Genomic DNA, 21,675 nt, shown 5'->3' with positions numbered 1-21,675 from the left:
AAGCATTACTAATACCCGATATAACCGATATACCCGATACCGTCAAACGACGCCCTATAACAAAATCTTCGGGCCATTCGTTCCTTGAATGATTCTCGAAAGACACCAAGTACATACCGACAATGCGCCGATTAATATTAGACCTGGGCTCCATTGGAGGACGACGCTCAGGAAGCAACGCCTCGGCCCTGAAATATAGAACACAGCGGACTTTTCAGCAGCAGCGGAAACATTCTACCGAGAGCAGCAGCAACGCCAACACCAACACCAACAGTAATAATAATAATATCACGAAACATCTTGACTCGAAAACTACAACACCCCCCGGCACTACCGCCTCGTCCGCCGGCGCGCCCATCCCGCCCTTGACAACAACAACAACAATAACAACAACCGCCGGCCCTCGAAATCGCTCTGTCCTGGAAGCGATCAAGGCAGGCCCGCTCGGCCGTTTTGGATCATGGTATTCGCGCACCCAGGACCGGCGGCCATATGTCACGCAGATGGCCAGTTCGTTTGTGATCTACCTGTGTGGAGATCTCGGTGCGCAGCTGCTGTTTCCGAGTGAAGCGAAGCCCGCGGATGATACTGCTGGTGGTGGTGATGATAATGATAAGGATAAAAAGCCGGTGATGGTTGGATATGATCCGTTGCGCACGCTGCGACATTTGACAATTGGCTTGACGACGAGTATTCCGCAATATAAATGGTGAGCAACCCACACCATGCACACAGAGACGGAAAAAATAGGGAAGTGCTAATTCCATAAAGGTTCATGTTCCTCCACCACAACTTTAACTACTCCTCCAAAGCCCTCTCAATCTTCACCAAAGTCTGCGTCCAACAAGCCGTCTTCGCTCCCGTCTTCAATAGCTATTTCTTCAGCGTGCAGTCCCTACTCGTCGGCGACTCTATTGACGAAACATGGCAGCGGCTGAAACGTGCACTGCCGAGCAGTTTGTGGAACAGCGTCAAGCTGTGGCCCGCCGTGGTCACGTTTAGCTTTTTGTATGTTCCGCCGCAGTTTAGGTCTGTGTTTGGTGGGGTTATTGCAATTGGGTGGCAGACGTATCTGAGTTGGTTGAATCAGAGGGCTGCGCGTGAGGTTGCGGCGCGTGAGGCGGAGGCGGCGGCGATGGCTGTTGCTGGGGGATTGGATGCCGTGCCTATTGCGTCGCCGGCGGTTTGATACAAGCATACAGGGTAGGTTTTTGTTTTTTCGTAACTATTCAACATACGCGATATATCTGCATTGGCGTTGGGTCTTGACGCTACAGCATGGATATAGATTATAGACATTTACATATGAACTACATAGAACACGTGCAGGATTTAGCAGGCTACCTGCACGAGCATAGATTGGGTTTATCTTAATAGATTCTTGATTGGAGTAATATTTGTCTAAAGGCGTTAACGTATTTTATAACCTTCGCGGGCCACCAAGCCAGTCGGGCCACCTGTAATCCCATACGAAAGGCCATTTTTTGTGGTTGAAAACATCACCATTTTTATTGAAATACTGTGTTTAAAAATCAAGTGTGTTATTCTATATATAAAACTCTATATGTATATCAACTTTTATTAAGTAATTATTTATTTTTAGGAAAATCACAGTTGTATATAGTGTATTTTTTTGGTTTTATTAAATAAAGGTGTGATTTTTCTTAGTATAGCCTTGTCGAATTTTTAATCTTAAAAATCAGTTGTTTATGGCATATTTTATATAATATTTGATATATATATGTGGTTGCTTCTAAATCCTAGAAAAAGGTCATTTTATATGGCATTACAGGTGGCCCGTCTGGCTTGTGTGGCCCGCGGGGGTTATAAACAAGACCCACTAGTGGTCATGGATAACATGTCTGTACTCATGAATTGAAAGCTCAAAGGTTATAAATATCAGATACATCCTTGTACCTACTGAAACATACACAATATTCGTCCACAAGTATTCAATAAATCCAAAAATGCCCATCGGCGAAACAGACCTCCCAGCACTCCTGCGCACTCTCGAGCCAGTCCTCCACACAGAAACATACGTCTTCAGCACAACCACCCAACCCTTATCTTCCCTCCCACTGGCCACTCTGCACCCAGACCTCATTTTCCAAGAAGTCGAAGGTCTCACCCTCATACTCACCAAACAAGCCGCCGAATCGCATGGCCTCGAGTATACATACCCGAGCAAGAAGATCTCACTGAAAGTGCACTCCAGCCTGGAGGCTGTGGGGTTAATGGCGGTGATTTCAAACAAGCTTGCCTCCCGGGGCATTAGTGCGAATGTTGTTAGTGGGTATTTTCATGATCATGTTTTTGTTCCAGAGGGGAAAGGGGGGGATGCAATGCAGGCTTTGGAGGAGTTGAGTAGGGGGGGTAGGAGTCAAGTTGAGTAAGACATGCATTCTTGTATCATATTTACAGGGGAGACTTTTTGTGTATCATTCAAGTATTGATCAGTTGATAGGAACTGGTACAAATGATGGATTTGAAAGTATACATACCACATGGTAATGATCTGTTGGATATATATAATTACACAGCTCCAGATAGTACATATACATTAGATGTAGAGAACCAACTACATCTATAATTAAATGAGCCCTATTGATATGAAAACACTCGAATGAATGATATCCTCCAAATAAATAAAAGGGCAATGATATTAATACAAGTTCTTATATAATAGAGATGTGAGGTCGGGAACGCGGGCCGGCGCGTCATGCCATCTCAACATCAAGCACAACAACATTTCTGTCCATCTCTTTCCATTACAACCAGCATTGCCATGATTCGCCAACCAAGACGAGATGCAAATCGGACAGGAAAAAGACCAGGAGGATAGCAGCGACTACGGATCCGACTTTACGCCCGACGAGGAGGTGCTGTTAACCCAGCTGCTTGAACGCGCGGACCACCACCAGCAGACCCAACCTGCGACTCCTCCCCGACAAACAACTCTAGCTGATTCGGCGGCGGCGCAGCTGAGTGATCTCAAGGAACCTCTGCTGGTCACCGATATTGAAGATAATGAGATACCCCATTCTGCGCGTATCCCAAAGGTGCTGGGTCGCGAGACATGGAGTCCTGCGGCCAAGCGGCGGCAGCAGCAACAGCAGCAGCAACTACAACATTCAAAACTGCTATCGAGTCCTTCAAAGGCTCCAGAGCACGAGCTCCCTCCGATCAGTGGTATGTGGACAAAAATCCATTTGATTTATCGTATTTTTGAAGAGCTGACGGCCTGACGAGCTAGCGTCTAGTTGAACACCCGACATCCACAGAAGGCAGACATCGTGACCTAGAGAGACAGCAGACGCGGGAAAAACAGTGGACGGCGGAAGAACAGGCCAAGACAGTTACGCAGATAACTCAAAATAATCCCGCCGAGAAAACGCCCCTGCAGCGATTTCGCAAACCGCCGAACAAGGCCCTCTCGGTCTCGGACTTGATCGCCCCGGCCTGGTGCGAGTTGCAGTACTGGTACACCCTTACAAAATTTGGACGGAAACGGAGGACGCCAGCAATGAAACAGGGCACCGCTGTGCACAAAGTCCTGGAGGAAGAGGTGCACGTCACAGTGCCCGTCGAGATCACGACCAAGGAGGATGGCTGGGCGCTGAGGATATGGAATATCATCCAGGGTCTTCGAACCCTCCGCGAATATGGCATGACTCGAGAACTGGAGATTTGGGGATGCATCGATGGTGAGATCGTGACGGGCATTATTGATCAGCTCTCTTATATCTGCCCGGACTCGGAATTGGAGGCATCTGCCGATGTATTCTATGCAGACGCGGATGCGGCGAAGGCGGCTTTGCCGGAATATCAAATGTCCATCACGGACTACCTTTTGTCGCCGTCTCGGGGTGGGAAGAGATTAGATGACATGGGGTGGAGCCAAGTCGTTGAACCTGTGGAAAAAGAGGATGAAGAACCGACCGATCTCGAGTCCTCATATGTCGACGTTCCGAGAATCTACCTCACAGACATCAAAACGCGTGCCAGTCGATCAGTCCCAACAGTCTCCAGCACCTCTTTTCGCCCAACACACCTGCAGTTGCAGCTATACTACCACATGCTCAACCGGCTGGTGACGAGCGACGACGTGACGATCGAAACAATAGCCCAGCGTTACGACTTGGACACGGAGCGCGTATTTACCGATGGATTTCTTGCCGAAGTTGGAGGACTGAATGATCAATTTTTCGACGCTTTGTCTTCGCAAGAGTCAGACCCGGATTATGTGCCTGGCGCAAGCCAGGATTCAATGAGCATTTTGCTTTCCCATAATAATCTAGCTAGCCTCTGGAAGCTAATGAAACGACAACTTCGCTACACGTTCCTCCCCGCCAAGGAAAATCAAAACATCGCCCCCTCTGTACCTGCGCAGTCGCAGCCAAAGTTCCTCGAGTCTTATCCCACGGTGATTTCCCCAGTTCTGACGGCCAAATACCTTTCTTCGACGCAAGCAGAGGATGGCGTACCGACTGAGCTGGGCAGCCGTTCTTTTCTCTTTGACCCGTCCGACCTAACATCTTACTCGTCCGACCAGTTGAACTGGTGGCGAGGCGAACGCGCGCCGCGCGGAGTCGAGGTGACAGATGCTTGGAAATGTCGAATCTGTGAGTTCCGCGACGAATGCGACTGGCGCAAGAGCAAAGAGCGTGAGCTGGCTACGCGGCGAAGACGATTGCAGAAGACTAGCATAGATACGCTGGGTGCAGCGTGAATAGCTCAGCTGCCTTTGGATTTATTTGCTTGGGCGTCTAGGTATGGATATTGGAGCATCGGCAATGCATATGTACAGAATACATGAGCGATTATACACCATTTACAACATTTGAAGCATTATACTATTAATATGGATATCCGCGCACTTCATCTTCATTCTCCAGCTCCAGCCCATTGGCCACTTGCTCCTCATGCTTCTTGTCGAGGTACTCCAGCAGCACCTCTTCATACTTCTCCTTGCCTTTATACCTCGACACATCATCCCCCCACGATCGAACCGCAGAAGCCAGCCTCCCCGGCACATACGGCTCCTTGGCAATTTCAGTCACAGGCTCAAAATACGTGCGAATAGTGAACACCACCGCCCCAGAGCGCGGCAGCCGTCTCAGCGACTGTCTCTCCGACCTGAAATAGTGATGCTCAATCGCGCGATTCTTCTCTGCCGTGTTCCACGAAATCCCATCGGAATCTTCCGACCCGATGCTGTTCGACCAAGCTAGATCGTCATCGACTTGTAAGAAGTAATTGTTTCGCAACACGGGGTCCTCCGGCTTGATTCGGCGGAAGAAATTCATCATCCCTTTTTCGAGCTTTTCGCGGAACTGGGGTACGTCAGCAGAGCTGTGGATTTCGCTGAGTGGCATGCCGAATTTGTCTTGCAGGCGCCAGAACCCTGCGAGCAGGATCGCGCCCGCGAGGAGATAGTACTGTCCGTCGGGCTTTTCAAACATGAGTGCCAAGTCATCCTGGATCAGACGCGATGAGATGATCATGGGGTCTTCGGCAAGAGGGCGTTGGACAATGTTGAAGCTTTCCCCGGTGAACAGGTTGTCGACACCGACAGCGGTTTTGCGGAACATGTTTGGGTAGCGAGCGGGGAGGTATGATGCTCTGCTCAATATATTAGCTCTAGCTGAGTTTTTTGAAGAAGGGGTAATTCCGTACAATTCTTCGAGGAGCTCGATGGCACCCTCCATGGCTTCTGGAGCAGTCTTGCAGCATTTTGAGCCGCGTTCTGTGATGCGGCGGGCCTTGTCGGCGTGAAACCGCGAATAATGATTGTCCAGTTCTGAATATCTGTTAGACATAGTCTGGCAATGGGCGACACTAAGACGAATAGAATAAAAACCGACCAATCCACTCATCCCAATTCATGCTCCTCAGTCCCATGGTCACAAAATATTTGCTATTGCAAGTTAGTAGTCGTTATAGCACCAAAAGAAGAAATAATGGCTTACGGTCCATAGCGAAAAGGCCGATAGGGAATAGGCTGTGATGTCTCTACGTCCCATTCTGGATAAGGAACTGGCTCTGGTCTTTTGAATGAAGACGGTGTCCATTCTGTATCATTATAAAATATATCAGCCTAAGAATACTTTTCTATTTTTCGGTATAGAAAGCAAGCACACCGCCAAATTTCCTAGTAGGCTTCTTCAGTCTATCTTGCTCGAGATCCGGCGTCGATGGTCTTTTGGTTTTTTGTTTCTGGGTATTGCTCAAATTGCGAAGCAGAAAGAAGAAAGACCATGATAATGCAGTGATTATTGCAATCCCGACTGCTATATCAAAAGGTTGCAGCTGGCCGTCAAGCAGATGGTACTTCGGAATGTTGAGCGTCGTCGTAACTCGATTCATTATCCCCATGGTGATGTCACCAAGATAATCAAGAAGTGTACAAACAAAATTTAAATAGATGTATTTAACTGATATATACAAATAACTTTTGGAAATATCCAAAAGCCCCGCCAACCCAAAAGGGCTGCCTAGACCGACGGAAAATGGTACTGAATGATGTCCGTGTTAACAAGGTTAACAACACTCCCACCAAGACATTTATCTGCACTTGATACAGCGTCCGACAAGTGAGGGGAAACGCCTGAGCTTATCGGTGCATCGTCAGTCCCAAAACGGACGGGATTCTTTTTCCCGATTGGGAAAGGCCATACGACGACTCAATCGGGTTCCCATAATCGCTTTGATCACCGCTTTGCTAATCTATTTATGTGTAGAGAATCCTGGGTTTCCATCCGCGGCCACAATATTTATTATTAGTGATGGACCATTTCAAAAAGTAGATTTGAGAGATATGCGGATGAATGGAAGTTCTATGGATCTATGAATCTTGCCTTCGTCGCAGCAAGCAGTACTCTCCCCATTGCCGCCGATAAGGCGTAGGGATAAACGGCAGGTCGGGAATCCAGGCTACCCGGCCCAGAATCGACGTGTTTGAGGCGTCTAGGAACTTCTTACAGGTTATCTGTTCCCAATTATCAGTGTCGTGAACGTAGTCAGGCTCTAACTCGGTGGGTGGAGCGCTAGGGAAGGAAGAGTCCACGAGAAAGGAGCACTGTGAGATGTCAACCTGCCGAGAAGACAACTGATCAGTACTGAGTTACAGGAGAATCGGGGGTAGAAACTCACGTATTTTGATGGATCTTCTTCATTGCGATCATTCATCCCGGATGGAATTGCAGCTGCACCAGAGAGCAAGGCTTTGATAGTGCTGCCATTGGGAAATTCACCTGGCAATAGCCCGGAAAATTCACTGCGGATGAATTTCGCTTGCATCGAGTCTGGGAGGAAAAAGGAAGATGGGAAACGGTACCACTCCTTTCCTAGGCAAAGGGAATCGCCTTCCTTCGCGATACCAGGCTTTTCAAGTGCACCGTACACACCTAGTGGCGCATTGTAAGCAGTTGCCATACCGACAGATCTCAGAAGCCCCGCATTGATGGATACAAGAATGAATGCTGTGACAGCAGCCAATTTAAGTTTTCCGGGGATCAGTCCCATCAACGTGCCGGGCTTGTTGGTGCCAACATATTCGAGAATCAGGTGGAGAGCAAGAGCCGCATTCAGTGCCAAAAACGGATACGCAGGATACATGAATCGCTCTTCCTTGTGAGGTTGAACAGTGAATATGGCAAGCCAGAGGTAGAATGGCGAACTGTAGGCTAATAGCCGTAGAATTGTTTGATTCGAGCTCGATGCCCGAGACCCGAACAAGGCTCGTAAAATGAGCAAAGGCGCAACGGAAATGGCCAGAATGACCCAGACATTAAAGTTCAACAGCAAGTTCCGAATGTAGAATGTCCAAGGCTCGGTGCCAAAGATGTTGGGGCCTCTTCCCTCGCCACCAAACACATTGTACGAGACAATATTCCAAGGTACGATTGCAGGTTTCTGGAAGAAAAGGGAATCCACGCCGATTTCAAGTCCCTGTTCATGTTAGTCAAGTTGCGTAACAGCGTGGGAACAGTCCATACCAGAATGGCAAAGCATCTGAGAGCCCCATTGATCACCCCCCAAACAGCATCTTGAACATCGCCGGTGGAGATTGCTGAGAGAAGCTCACTGCCAATAAGCGGCAGAAGCAATGCACCAGAGAAAGGCCAGCCGACAATAGCGCCCACACCAAACCACATAATACCTTCGGCAATCTTGTTCTTGCCTCGGTTGAGGAAAGCCGCGAGACCGAGCATCGAAGTGTACATGGCGAAACTAGATGGCAGAAATGATGTCGAAGCATGGAAAAATCCAGGGCTGAACGCAACGATCATCGCGAAAAGAAGGCCAATAGCAGCGTTGAGTCTTCGACATATCGCCGAATAGAGACGGGTCTCGCATGCGGCGCAAAAGAATGCGAGAGAACCCCGAATGGCATAAAAATGTATTACTTTTCGAGGACTCCAAATAGCGCTCGTCTTGCCAACTGCGGCGTGTAATGTGATGTAGAGCCAGCTTCTGATGGAGTATTCTGGAGAGTATTCCCACGTCTGTAACCCATAGCCATGATCGACGTAGTGGGTTGGCTCCCAGTAATTGAAGATTTCGTCACAGTCCTGAATTGGCGCATAGGCAGCCGATAGAAAATTGGAGATAGCAAAGATGTAGAGGGCAGCTTTCAATGGCAGATAGAACTGGGGAGGGCCTCTGACAGCGGTTTTCCTCTGTTAGTAGGTTTGGTTTGGGGGAATTGAGAGAATTGAAGTGTATGACGCACTTTGGGACCCTGCGAGGCGCACCATGCGCCTCGCTGGAATGCTCATCTTCAGAGGAAGACATTCTACTATTGTGATCCTCATAAGCCTAGATGGATGTTGAAGCGTCATAAAACGTGTCGACAGCGCTTATCGATAAGCCGTACGGAAGCCCCAGCGGCCAATGACGCAGCTCCGCAAAAAAAATATCCGCCACCTTCGTCTGGTCTGCACTTGCCTCACAACACAGTGACTTTTGTTTCGCGTGTTTCTAGGCCATTTCATAAAATGGAGGACCAGACGAAACAACAAAATGCGCCAGAAGAGCAGCAGCAACCCTCAGCAGACACTTCGACTTCTCTTTCGGTTCCTCCACCAATCGAGAACGGCAGCGACTTCTACAATACGCCTTTGACTGGGCATACGCCAGTTCATTTTGCTGCGCACAACTCCAATGCCAACAGCGTGCCTTCTACGCCTCAGCAACCTGCATCTGAAATCCCCGGACTTTCGTTTTTGAACAACAGCGTTCAAGCCCAACAGCCTGAGACTGATGTCGAGAACAAGATCGCATCCTCAAATGACGACCAAGTTATGGTAAATGCGCCCGAGGCGCAAGAACTATCGCACCCAACAAGTCAAAACACGGAGAGCTCTCACGCCGGAGTCCAAAACGGAAATATTGAGACGGGAGATATGATGGAAACTGAAGCCACAGCAAGCGGCCAAACCGAAACAGCAGAGGAGGAACATCCAGAGTGGGAGGCTGACTCGTCGCCCTATGAATCATCCACGGATAGCTCTACGGATTCTTCTGATGATAGCGACGATGACGACGAAGAAGACTACCCAATTTTAACCGCAGAAGAAACAGCCCGCATTCTGATGCGCGCCGAAGGCGGCTCGGACGATGAAGGAGAAGGGAAACCTGGTGGCGGAGCCCACATAAAAACCGCAAACGAAAAGCAAGAGGAGGTTGCGCCTATTCCTGATATAACTGTCACACCAGATATGAAAATCGTGCTACTTGGTCAGGTGGAATCTGCCGTTGAGAACATTATCCTCATCAGGGCTAATGTAACCGGTGACTACCAAGTGCTCGAATCCAACTCACTGCTATGTCTCGAGGATCGCACTGTCATTGGGGTTGTAGTAGACACCTTGGGACGGGTAGAAGAGCCTTTGTATACAGTGCGTTTCCGAGACTCAGCAAAGATCAAGGAATTTGGCTTGACATCTGCGAAACCTGTTTATTACGTGGAGAGTCATTCCACTTTTGTTTTCACACAAGCCCTCAAGGGAATCAAGGGCAGCGATGCGTCCAACTTCCACGACGAAGAAGTCGCCGAAGACGAGATTGAATTTTCGGACGACGAAGCAGAAGCGGAATACAAGCGGAGATTGAAACAGAAAAAGAAGGAAAAGAGAGAAGGGAAAACCGAGGGTCCCGGTGGAAAAGGAAGAAAAGAGCCTCCCGGCCCATCACGCCTTCGCCAGAGTGAGCTGAACTATGACGACGAAGATGGTGGAGTGACAACAGAGGATGGATACACGCCGCTTGCTCGACCTAGAAATTACCACGAAATGATGGGCCCTCAAGAAACACTAGTGGAGGGACCTCAGAGCTTTCGCGGTCGTGGCAATTTCCGCGGTAGAGGACGAGGAACACGAGGCTTTGACCGAGGATCTGGGCGAGGTGGTCGTGGACGGGGTGGTTGGGATTCTTCGAGTCAAGGTCGTCGACAAGACTTTTCTCGCGAGAACTCTGCTCCTAACCAATACCAAAACTTTCCTCAAACCACCGCTTCGCCTACATCACAATATCCGCAGTATCCTTATCCTCAGCAGTTTCAGCAAGCACCTCAGAACCCTACATTCGGTCAATCTCTACCGCCAAATATGCCCCAATTCCCATTTCAAATGCCACAAATGCCAGCCCAGCAGAATCAATATGGACAATTCCCGGCAGGAGCACATATTAACCCAGCTTTCTTTGCTGCCCTGCAACAGCACCACCAGCAACAACAGCAACAACAACAGCAACAACAGCAACAGCAGCAAACCCAGACTCCGTTTTCAGCACCGGGTGCCCAAGGTCAAATTCCACAGAACCAGACGGCTTTCAATCAAGTTCAAGCACAGTTGGATATATTACGCCAGTTAACTGGTAACGGTAATGCCCCGGGTGGCAACCCTCCTATGTAGAAAAGCGTTTTTCACATATAATCGTTATGACAGCACTTGAGACTTGTTTAATGCATTTGCAAGGAGTTTTTTTAAGAGTTGATGTGCTCAGGCTCAAAGGTTGTTTTGGCTACTAAAAGTTGTGTCGGTTATTGTTTGGGCCAAAAATCCGTTGCTTTGGGATGAAATCAATGAATCTAACGTTATTTACCCCTATTGCAATATTGGAATAGTATACTCGTGCATATATGCAAATTAATTATAAAAATGTAGCTCATACTATTTAAACATTGAATGCTTCCTCAAATTCATCCTCGGACTGGTACCCGGTATGTCTCAAGCAGCCAAGGATAGACTATACGTAGTATTCACGCAATAGCTTGCTTTGAACTCTTAGCCAAAGTCCAAAAGTTTTCCATCTTGGCTCTGGACAAAGTCTTCATGGCAGAGGCATCGGTTTCGCAAATTCGCGCTCCCAGCCATTTGCGGAATGCTCTCGTCCTTTGCTGACCTTCCCAAAGCAGAGTACAAGTGTTAGAGCCGAGATCTCGTAATTCACCCTTTTCATCTTCAGGGTTCAGCCACGAGGCGGCCGCTTCCCGGTTTCCTTCCCGTTGAGGAGCTGGACCAGAGTTCTCGGTCCAGTCAATGCGGTTAAGCATCAACTTCTTGTAGGCGTTTACTGAGTGAGAGCCACCCTCGACGATGACCAGATTGAGCTTCGGATGCATGACACATACACCCGTCAACGCCATTTGTTCTGCATTTTTACCAATCTTGAATCGATGGCGACCATTTGCAAGGTTGTCGATTCTGTAGACGCTCACGTATATTCCTTTTTCGGCATCTTTTTCTTGCTGAGCAGCAAGCTTCTCCCGCCGCTCTTCTTGGGTAAGCTTGCGTTCTTGGTTTGCATGCTCGTGAGTGTCGCGTCGCTCTATAATTTCGCGATTCACACGGGCTTCTACAGCCGTAGGATCTTTGACAGCCTCTTCACCCAGAACACGCATGAGGTTGGACTTCTTGACCTTTGGTGGCGGAGCAGGTTCCAGGCCTAATCTGATTTTCGCTTGTTGTTCCTTTAGGTCTGCCATGCGCCGCTGCCGGCGAATCTTGGCTTGTTCTTTGGATGTGAGATACATCGGTTTTTGCGCTGGAACCAATTTTTCCTGAGGGGCTGATAGCAAAACGGGATGCTGAATATAAATCGTGACTAGCGAGTCTTCTGTACCGACTTTGATGTTCTTGGGATCGTCGATCGCAGCGTAATTGTCTCCATTAACCAGACCTTCGTCCCACCATTCGAGTGCCGGAGGTTCGGGAACTTCGAAAGCTCTTTCAGCACCCATATCCTCATCTGTTTGTCGCGTCATTTCGGCAATCCGTTTCTTCAACTCTTCCCGCTGTGCTTGGCTGCGTAGAGCCGCGGCCTGGGCGATGTATTTCCCTTTTTGATTGAAAATGAGCTGCTTTGCAAAGCGAGGCTTCGAAGTAGCATGGAGAGTGTTATCGAAATACGGATTTTGTCGAATTTCTTCCAGCGATGGCCCAGAAAGATCCAACCCGGGCTTCCCTTTTCCAATTTTCGACTCTGTTCGGCGGTTCGCCGTGGTAGAAAAACCGGGCTGTACTGCATTGCGGCCCTTTGCGCCTTGGCTGGAGTCTGCTAGAAGTGCTGGATGAAGACCTACTCCCAGTCCGCCCCGTGCCTTTGACAGATCGTCTTCATAGCGAATTGGTGGTTGAGGGGTGGCTGTTTTTTGCTGGGTGGTGGCGCCGAGTTTTTTAGTCGCAGCTGCTACTCTTGCTTTCATCTGTTCAAGCTTAGACATTGCGCTGTTGGCGCCGGTAGCAGCAGCAGGAGGCGCTGGACTAGGCGTAGATGGCCCAGAGGCATCTCCTCTTGCGGCTTGCAGCCTGGCTCGAGTCTGCTCAGCCCTGGCTCTGGCCTCGGCGACCATACGGTCGATGTCGACCTTGCCTCCACCAGAGCCAGGGGCGGCTGGCATAGGAGAGCCATTGTTGGAGCGCGATCTCTTCTGTGCGTTTGGTTCTTCTTCCTCCGGGTGAGGCCTTTTCAGCGACACATCGGCCATGACGGAGGCGAGAGATTTCCACTCACCCGCGAGAACTGATTCAGGATTCCGGGATATCGAGGATGGATGCGAGCGCCGTAAAAAGACAGCCGCTTTAGCTGTAATAGGATGAAATGAGGTTTTCTGTTGAAGGTGGTCGAAGACAATAAGAATGCAGTGACGTGCCTGCAGACGCGCACAAAGTTCCCGATTTTAGCGCCCAACTGAAGCCCGCTGTGGATTGGTGGATGGTGAGGGCGGTGGCAGCCGACAGAAAAAGAGTCTCCAAAAAAAGTTTCTCGACAAGCGTCCCGCCTGCTCGAATTACTCCGCTCGGCGACCTTTTGAAGGCAATTGCAGAGTCCAACACACAGCCCTTCATACGCCAATTGGCATGGGTGCTCTGCTCTCATAAGGGCCCTTTCAGAATGTCATCTTTCGCTCGTCCTGTCCCAAGCACGCTTGCGGCAGTCGACTTTTCAATCTATTCATCAGATGATATCAAGAAGATATCAGTCAAGCGCATTTTCAACACCCCCTCGTTGGACTCTCTGAATAATCCTGTGCCATCTTCATTATACGATCCAGCTCTAGGAGCATGGGGTGACCATATGTAAGCTGACATGACTCAACTCCGCTTGAAATTTGAGGAACGTATTCAGTCGATAAGATCGCTAATTCCACACGCCTACAGTTGCACAACTTGCCGCGCAAGCTCATGGTCATGTCCAGGACATCCAGGTCACATAGAATTGCCAGTAAATGTTTACAATGTCACGTTTTTTGATCAAATGTTTCGCTTGCTACGAGCAAAATGTGATTTCTGCCATCGACTGCGTCTGCCTCGAACAGAGACCAACCTCTATGCCTGTAAACTCCGACTTTTACAGCATGGCTTAGTTGAACAGGTCGCAGAAGTTGATTCAATCGGAGAAGAAGGAGACGAAGCCATCGATGCCGACGAGGATGGACATATCGACCCCCAGACAAAGATGGAAAGGAGGAACAAATTCGTCAAAAAATGCATTCGCGAAGTCCAGAAACAGAACGAACAAGAAGGCTTCTATCCCGAGGAAAAGAATGCTGTTGCCACAGACCGGCGGCGTGAGTTGATCAAGGAGTTTATGAAAGACATCGCAGCTGCGAAGAAGTGTGCGACCTGCCATTAGTAAGTCTTACTTCTTGCATTGCTACTTGCTGGAAAATTACCTAACCTTAATATAGCATTTCTCCTGGTTACCGTAAAGATCGCTACTCGAAAATTTTCCGAAAAGCTCTGCCTGAGAAAGCAAAGATGGCCATGAAAATGGCCGGCATGACCGCCCCCAACCCTCTCATCGTGTTGCAAGAAGAAAACAAAATTTTCTCTAAGTCCAAAGAAACAGAGAAGCCAACCGCCAACGCCATAGGCAAAGTAACGGAACTTCATGGAGCCGAGGAAGAAGTAGTGCGTGCCCATGCTGCTGCTGAACTAGCTCAAGGTGCCAAATCTTCCAGCCAAGGCGACCCCGAAGCTTCCCAGCAGTTTGTTCCGTCTCCGGAAGTCTATGCAGCCATCTGCCTTCTGTTTGAACGAGAGCGTGATATTTTGAACCTCGTCTATAGCTCCCGCGCGGGAATCAAGATTTCACCGGACATGTTGTTTATCAAGAGCCTTCTTGTTCCGCCAAACAGATTCCGACCGCCTGCAATGCAAGGCGGAGAAATCATGGAGGCCCAGCAAAATACACCATTGACACAGATCTTGAAGACCTGTGATCTGATTAACTACATTAGTCACCAGAGGCAAACGGCCGAGTCCGTCGGCGCTGCGTCTCGGGAATATCGTGACCTGCTCCAGGCAATTGTCACCCTTCAAGAACAAGTCAATGGGCTCATTGATAGTGATCGTGGTCCCCAAAGTTTTGCTGCAGTTCGTTCAGCAAACGGTGTCAAGCAGCTTCTTGAAAAGAAAGAAGGTCTTTTCAGGAAGAACATGATGGGAAAGCGTGTTAACTACGCCGCGCGCAGTGTCATCTCTCCTGATCCTAGTCTTGAGACTCACGAAGTTGGCGTTCCTATGGTATTTGCAAAGAAATTGACATTTCCCGAGCCAGTCACGTCTTTCAACTTCCATGAACTGAGGGAAGCTGTGATGAATGGTCCAGACAAATACCCAGGAGCTTCAGCAATCGAAAATGAATGGGGCCAAGTTGTGAACTTGAAATTCAAGACCTTGGACGAGCGTACTGCTCTTGCTAACCAGCTACTGGCACCATCCAATGTCAAAATGAAAGGCAATCGCAACAAGAAGGTTTACCGTCATCTTACCACTGGTGACTATGTCGTTATGAACCGTCAGCCAACACTTCACAAACCATCCATGATGGGACACCGCGCACGTGTACTGCCGAATGAACGAGTCCTACGGCTGCCTTATCCAAACACTAGTTCGTACAATGCAGACTACGACGGTGATGAGATGAATATGCATTTCCCACAAAACACACTAGCACGAGCGGAGCTCTCCATGATTGCAGATGCCGATCACCAGTACATATCCTCTACCGACGGGAAGCCTCTCAGAGGTCTTATTCAAGATCACATCACGGTGTCTACCTTTTTGACATGCCGAGATACATTCTTCGACAAAGAAGAATATCAGCAACTTCTCTATAGCTGTCTGCGACCCGAAAATGCCAACACTGTCACCGACCGAATACAGCTTGTTGAGCCAGCTATGCTACGCCCCCGACGTCTTTGGACCGGAAAACAAGTCATTTCTACTGTTCTGAAAAATATTACCCCGTCAAATAGACGGGGTCTCAACCTTCACGGAAAGTCATCTACTCCGGGCGATAGATGGGGAGAGGACAGTGAAGAAGGCAAGGTCATTTTCAAAGATGGAGAGCTACTTTGCGGTATCTTGGATAAAAAGCAAATTGGTGCATCTGGTGGTGGTTTTATTGATGCCATCCATGAGATCTACGGCAACACTATTGCAGGTAGCTTGCTGAGTATTCTTGGTCGACTCCTTACTAGGTTCCTCAACATGCGAGCCTTTAGTTGTGGTATCGAGGATCTTCGATTGACACCCGACGGTGATCGTAAACGTCGGGACATCCTTGAGAAGGCTACCGCGCTCGGACGCGACGTTGCCTTGAAATATGTTACGCTCGATCAAAATCCTGCGCCCAATCAGAATGCGGAACTTCAACGTCGCTTGGAGGATGTTTTGCGCGACGACGAGAAACAGTCTGGCCTGGACAGTGTCTTCAACTCTCGCACCAAGACGCTTACATCCGAGATCACATCCGAGTGTCTTCCGCATGGCCTTGTAAAACAATTTCCCTCGAATCAAATGCAGCTGATGACAACAACCGGTGCGAAAGGATCAGGTGTCAATGCCAATTTGATTTCATGCAATCTTGGCCAGCAGGTTCTTGAAGGTCGCCGTGTACCACTTATGGTCAGCGGAAAGACTTTGCCGTCATACAAAGCATTCGAGACCCATCCACAGGCTGGAGGCTATGTCTGCGGACGCTTCCTGACGGGTATAAAACCTCAAGAATACTACTTCCATACCATGGCAGGACGTGAGGGTTTGATTGATACCGCCGTCAAAACAGCTAAATCCGGATACTTGCAACGATGTCTTGTCAAGGGTATGGAGGCGGTTAAGGTTGAATATGATTCATCTGTCCGAGATACAGCCAATGGAGGGTCAATGATTCAGTTCATCTATGGAGAAGACGGCCTCGATGTTGGAAAGCAAGTTCATTTACAGAGTTTCAGCTTCTTGGCTCAAAATTACGTATCTGCAATGGCCCAGTTGAACATGACGCAAGACTTCCACATGCTCGAAAAACCAGAGGTTTCCCAATGGCATAAAGACGCTATGAAGCAAGTCAAAAAGGCGAGTAAAGTCGCAGTCAAAGACCCTGTCTTATCTGTATACCACCCTGGTGGACATTATGGCAGTGTCTCTGAGGCCTTTTCAAAGGCGTTGAAGGAGGTAGGTTCATGGATAGATACACTTCGCTTTGCTCCGAAATTGGCTAATGGTATGTTTAGTATGAAGACGAAAACCCGGACCAGGTCCTCAAGGACAAGAAAAAGAATGTTTCCGGTGTTTTGAGCAAGAAATCTTTCGAAAGTGTCATGCTCATGAAATACTTGAATAGCGTCATTGATCCCGGAGATGCTGTCGGTATCGTTGCTAGTCAGTCTATTGGCTCGCAGACAACACAGATGACATTGAACACGTAAGGCCTCTCGATGACAGTTGAATTGCACTTTTTATTAACATTATTCTCTCAGGTTCCACTTGGCAGGTCACAGTGCTCGTAACGTCACCCTTGGTGTCCCTCGACTTCGCGAAATTGTTATGACTGCTAGCCAAAAGCCTACAACGCCAACTATGTCAGTTGAGGTCATTCAGGAGCTGAGCGAGGAAGCTGGAAAGTCCTTTGCGAAGGGTATCAGTAGACTGAGCATCGCCGAGGTCATTGATAAGCTTCAAGTCAGGGAAAGTACAACTGCCGGCAAAGACTCGACGAAGGCCAAAATTTATGACATTAAACTTGCATTTTTCGAGGCAAAGGAATATGCTGAAGAATATGCTATCACCAAAAAAGACCTTCTTCGTGCACTCCAAGACGAGTTTTTACCGAAGTTCATAAAGCTAATTAAGACCGAGTTGAAGAGGCGTCAAGACGAGAAGGACCTCAAGGTTTATTCTGCCGCCCAACCTGACATTGGAGTTTCGATTGGCAACAGCGATTCTTTCGATGGCACTGCTCGCCCGGCTGAGACGGCAGGAGGCGGGGATGATGCAGATGATGAGGATAATGAGGATGACGAAGATGACGCTAAACGTGGCCAGAGTGGCAGCAACCGTAACAACCAAGTCAGCTACGAAGGACCTGATGATGAGGAGGAAGAGATCAGAAGAGCTCAGATCGACTCTGACTCGGAATCCGATGGTGACGAGGGCGTTGGTAACGCGGGTAGCCGCAAGAAAGCTCGCCGCGACGACATGGATACTGCTGATGATGAGGATGAGCTGCCTGAAGACATGAAAGCCGACATCAGAGACGCAAAAATGCGCGAGGAGGAAGTTTTAGATAAGTACGACGAAATCAGTTCATTCAAATTCGACCCGAAGAAGGGCAACTCGTGCTCTATTCGCTTAGAATATTCTATCGATACACCGAAGCTTTTGGTTCTTCCGCTTGTTGAGGATGCAGCTCGTCGTGCAGTGATCCAGGCAGTCCGTGGTCTTGGCGCATGTCTATACACCAAAGCTGATTCAGCAAAGGGGGAACCTGCACACATCGATATCGAAGGTGTGAACTTGCTCGCCATGCGTGATTACCAGGGTTACATCAACCCACACACCATCCGAACCAACTCGGTCTACGATATGCTCCTGTTCTACGGAGTCGAGGCGGCTCGCTCCTCAATCATCCGTGAAATGTCCGACGTTTTCACTGGTCACAGCATCACTGTCGACAACCGCCACCTGAACCTGATTGGTGATGTCATGACGCACAGTGGTGGTTTCAAGGCTTTTAGCCGTAATGGGCTCATTAAAGAAAGTAACTCTCCGTTCTCAAAGAGTTCATTTGAGACTAGTTTGGGATTTATGAGAGAAGCTGTTCTTGAGCGTGACTTTGACGATTTCAAGAGCCCCAGTAGCCGGATCGTGGCTGGTCGTCTCAACGTTGTTGGCACAGGTGCATTTGATGTCCTGGCTCCTGTGGCATAAGCCTGTACAAAAAATCCATCTTTTTCGATCCGAGTTAGCTATATTCCTGTGTTTTCTATGATTGTATCTACTGGAGTTGGTTAAAGAGTTTCTCTGCATCCATGATAAGCGATTATTGTCTGGCAATATGAACCACAAAAGTTTCATTTTTGAATAGTTGTTGATACATCATTGGCTTTTTCTTTGGAGAATAGTGTCAAAAAGAATCTAGAAATCAGTGTACACAAGCCTGCGAACCGACTTGGCCTGCGACGACGATGATGATGACTATCGCTCTCGTTGGCCATGATTTCAACCACCAACACGGTCTTATGCAAAATCAGAAACATATGATGCCCGCCAATAAAGACGGCTGGTCAACAAACAGTATGGCAACCGTATCACGAATATCTAGACACATGTTTTGATTCCAAGTCTACTGCAAGCTGCTTTTGTGTGTCTCTAGCTCCCTCCCTGTCGCTATGTACTAGGGCGTAATCGGCGTTGCCCTTCAAAAACAGGTCTTGCTTTTTATACCGGACTTTCATTCCTAATGATGGTTCTGTTGTAATCCAAAATCCTGAATCGCTTGTTGAGGGCTATCTAGCCTCTTTTGCAGCCTGAGCGCATTTTGCGAGAATTAAATCAATTCTCATTCGCATCGAGGACTCGTTAGCCTCCTTTGTTTTATACCTAGCTGCTTCAGATGCTAGGATAAAGTCCAGATTGGCCAAAATTTTCACTATTATCAATGATAAGCTTCTCTTTGTCCTTTAACTAATAATAGATGCCATTACATCGTGATCAGATGTTTGCTTGGAATTGATTGAATCAAACAAAAGAGGAATTGTATTATTAGCTAAGACTCTATTACATCTTTGAATTACATCTTTAAGTGCACATGTAACGATAAGCTATATCAAGCTGTTTCTAATATTGAATTATTTTGGAATTTGCAAAGCTAGTAAATCAAATTATCCTTTACTGCAACTTCAAAAAGAAGTGCATCTAGTACTACAGGAATAAACTAAATATAACCGAGGTTTCTCCCTCAGTTCCCATGCTTAAATCAAAAGAGAACTGCATGCCTTGCCTATGGTGAAATACAATAGCCCTGTTCTGCAACTTCATCGCTTGCCACGAAACAGCCCCAGTTCATCAATGCTCCTTGTGTAATTGCAAAATTGAAAAATCCAAGCACCTTGCCATCTGCATCCCAGATTACTGAGCCGTACAACCCATCCACAAGTTCTTTGACGAAATCCTGGCCCAGGTAAAACCATCTGGTCTTGATCCATCGCATGTCGGTCGCATTTTGGGCATCGCTGGGAATTCGTGTAATTGAATAAGCGCCAACCATGCCCCGAGAATATCCTGTAAATGGGTTGTTCATATAAACAAGTTGAGCCATAAATGGCTCAGTGAATGGTAAAAAGTCTTGTAGTTTTGTTGCTGGAACGTCATCAACTGGACTTTCGAAAGTTTCATTTGTGAAAGTCTCGGTGTCGTCAAGCTGGACCAACGCAACATCAGTATGGTCGAATTTCTTGATAATCTTTCCGATCTGTCTGCCATTGGCGCTTGGATGGAAGACTTTACCGCCATTGGGGAATCCATGCGAGGCGATGGTCATGTAAACTTCGCCAGTACAGTCTCGAATCAGTGTACCAGATGAGGTTAGGAGTTCGGCGCCACTTTCGTTCAGCCAACCTGAGCTGACCATGATGCCTGGACGTAATATTTCATACGTACTATCGTCTTTCACGGTGTCTCTTGGCTCTTTCATGCGGCGGGCAGAATATGAATTTATATCCGGTCGATGGATTTCCCATTCAAAAAGATAAAAACATAGGCATTTGGCAAATTGACACGGGACATTTTTCAAATCGGTATTGCGGTCCTCGAGCACAACGACGAAGAAGTGTTCCCAATACTGGATCTCAGTAACAGCGATATCGAGTTTGCCAAAGGCACTTGATACAAGCTCAAGGAATTCATCAATCTCCTGTGGGAGCAGGTCATTGGCATCCCTTTCACTGTACAAATGCAGCTTGGGTTGTTTGCTCTGGCGATTGAGAAAAGGGGAAAGGGGGCCGTTGTTGTTAGAATCGGTCGTGAAATAAGGCAAAGCCCCGGCGATTGTTTTTGGCCATGGCTTTGGTGGCAATGTGCTAAAAAGAAAAACTAAGCTGTATCCATCAAAAGACACAGATATCAGATGCGGAAAAAGATTCAAAAGGATGTTGAGATTGGGGTTGGAAAATCCTTTCTTATCCTTAGACAGATCGAAGGGCATGACTATGTGTCGGCAGAGTGGTGGAACAACGACAGAATTCACGGTCGCTGGGTGAGCATGAGATAGTGGCTCTGGGGACAGAATCACGCGTTTGTTTGAAGGGAACGATTCAGGCGACGGTGTGAGTTTTCTTTTGAATGGAGACCCCAGAGGGCTTGCTTTCGAGGGGGTAAGTATCAGGATTTCTGTCATGTTTGTGGTTCGAGTATGATTTCGAGTGTGGTGTGACGTGAATAGTGGTAATAACAATCATAAAAGCGAGTCGCTTGTAGAGGTGGTTGACCAGGCAGCAGTGCAGGGTGAAGGTAGATGAGGTCAAGTGGTTTATAGCTAGCAGATTCATATGTGATGTCCCGCCGCAACGCCATCACAATGATTGTCCTCTTCTGTCATATGACCAATAATAAATTTATATATGCCTTCGCCCGGGATTTTCCTGCTTCAACACTCTTTCTCGCCTCATAGTAGATCTGCACATCAGTATTAGCTGGTTAGTTGCTTAGCAAGACTAGATTATGCTGGTCGATGTGGTATAAACCATATATTGACCGAGGACAAATCGGGATTATTGAAACGACTTTTGCCTAAGAAACTGGAAAATCGTCGGGCGAGGTTTCTGCATCACGTGTGCTTCCTATTCTAGAAATATCCAGGACTACCGCCTACCCTATCGAGTTGCGG

At 48.0% G+C, this 21,675-nt stretch overlaps 9 protein-coding genes across 9 annotated transcripts; 5 read left to right on the top strand and 4 right to left on the bottom strand.

Moving 5' to 3' along the window:
• Positions 1–122: 122 nt before the first annotated feature.
• TRUGW13939_09345 (uncharacterized protein) lies at positions 123–1,189 on the top strand (the record flags this gene model as incomplete). The annotated part of the gene is made up of 2 exons (XM_035492468.1): positions 123–709; positions 772–1,189. 2 exons carry the CDS (start codon positions 123–125, stop codon positions 1,187–1,189), a joined length of 1,005 nt encoding a protein of 334 aa, XP_035348361.1.
• Positions 1,190–1,967: 778 nt separating this feature from the next.
• On the top strand, positions 1,968–2,393 carry TRUGW13939_09344 (uncharacterized protein; the record flags this gene model as incomplete). The annotated part of the gene is made up of 1 exon (XM_035492467.1): positions 1,968–2,393. One exon carries the CDS (start codon positions 1,968–1,970, stop codon positions 2,391–2,393), a length of 426 nt encoding a protein of 141 aa, XP_035348360.1.
• A 414-nt stretch (positions 2,394–2,807) lies between these two features.
• Positions 2,808–4,729, top strand: TRUGW13939_09343 (uncharacterized protein; the record flags this gene model as incomplete). Its single annotated transcript, XM_035492466.1, has 2 exons — positions 2,808–3,189; positions 3,261–4,729. The coding sequence occupies 2 exons, from the start codon at positions 2,808–2,810 to the stop codon at positions 4,727–4,729; spliced, it is 1,851 nt and encodes a 616-aa protein (XP_035348359.1).
• Positions 4,730–4,856: 127 nt separating this feature from the next.
• TRUGW13939_09342 (uncharacterized protein) lies at positions 4,857–6,375 on the bottom strand (the record flags this gene model as incomplete). The annotated part of the gene is made up of 5 exons (XM_035492465.1): positions 4,857–5,622; positions 5,677–5,800; positions 5,865–5,917; positions 5,970–6,072; positions 6,141–6,375. 5 exons carry the CDS (start codon positions 6,373–6,375, stop codon positions 4,857–4,859), a joined length of 1,281 nt encoding a protein of 426 aa, XP_035348358.1.
• A 469-nt stretch (positions 6,376–6,844) lies between these two features.
• Positions 6,845–8,796, bottom strand: TRUGW13939_09341 (uncharacterized protein; the record flags this gene model as incomplete). Its single annotated transcript, XM_035492464.1, has 4 exons — positions 6,845–7,093; positions 7,153–7,950; positions 7,998–8,664; positions 8,735–8,796. 4 exons carry the CDS (start codon positions 8,794–8,796, stop codon positions 6,845–6,847), a joined length of 1,776 nt encoding a protein of 591 aa, XP_035348357.1.
• A 203-nt stretch (positions 8,797–8,999) lies between these two features.
• On the top strand, positions 9,000–10,916 carry TRUGW13939_09340 (uncharacterized protein; the record flags this gene model as incomplete). Its single annotated transcript, XM_035492463.1, has 1 exon — positions 9,000–10,916. The coding sequence occupies one exon, from the start codon at positions 9,000–9,002 to the stop codon at positions 10,914–10,916; it is 1,917 nt and encodes a 638-aa protein (XP_035348356.1).
• A 347-nt stretch (positions 10,917–11,263) lies between these two features.
• Positions 11,264–12,991, bottom strand: TRUGW13939_09339 (uncharacterized protein; the record flags this gene model as incomplete). The annotated part of the gene is made up of 1 exon (XM_035492462.1): positions 11,264–12,991. One exon carries the CDS (start codon positions 12,989–12,991, stop codon positions 11,264–11,266), a length of 1,728 nt encoding a protein of 575 aa, XP_035348355.1.
• A 407-nt stretch (positions 12,992–13,398) lies between these two features.
• TRUGW13939_09338 (uncharacterized protein) lies at positions 13,399–18,719 on the top strand (the record flags this gene model as incomplete). The annotated part of the gene is made up of 5 exons (XM_035492461.1): positions 13,399–13,583; positions 13,665–14,138; positions 14,195–16,964; positions 17,024–17,214; positions 17,270–18,719. 5 exons carry the CDS (start codon positions 13,399–13,401, stop codon positions 18,717–18,719), a joined length of 5,070 nt encoding a protein of 1,689 aa, XP_035348354.1.
• Positions 18,720–19,791: 1,072 nt separating this feature from the next.
• TRUGW13939_09337 (uncharacterized protein) lies at positions 19,792–21,186 on the bottom strand (the record flags this gene model as incomplete). The annotated part of the gene is made up of 1 exon (XM_035492460.1): positions 19,792–21,186. One exon carries the CDS (start codon positions 21,184–21,186, stop codon positions 19,792–19,794), a length of 1,395 nt encoding a protein of 464 aa, XP_035348353.1.
• Between the last annotated feature and the right edge of the window lie 489 nt (positions 21,187–21,675).

The sequence above is a fragment of the Talaromyces rugulosus genome, chromosome V, assembly GCF_013368755.1.
Source record: "Talaromyces rugulosus chromosome V, complete sequence".
Lineage (NCBI taxonomy): Eukaryota > Fungi > Ascomycota > Eurotiomycetes > Eurotiales > Trichocomaceae > Talaromyces > Talaromyces rugulosus.
The sequence above is the reverse complement of the archived record's forward strand: the minus strand, read 5'-3'. Positions and strand labels throughout refer to the sequence as shown.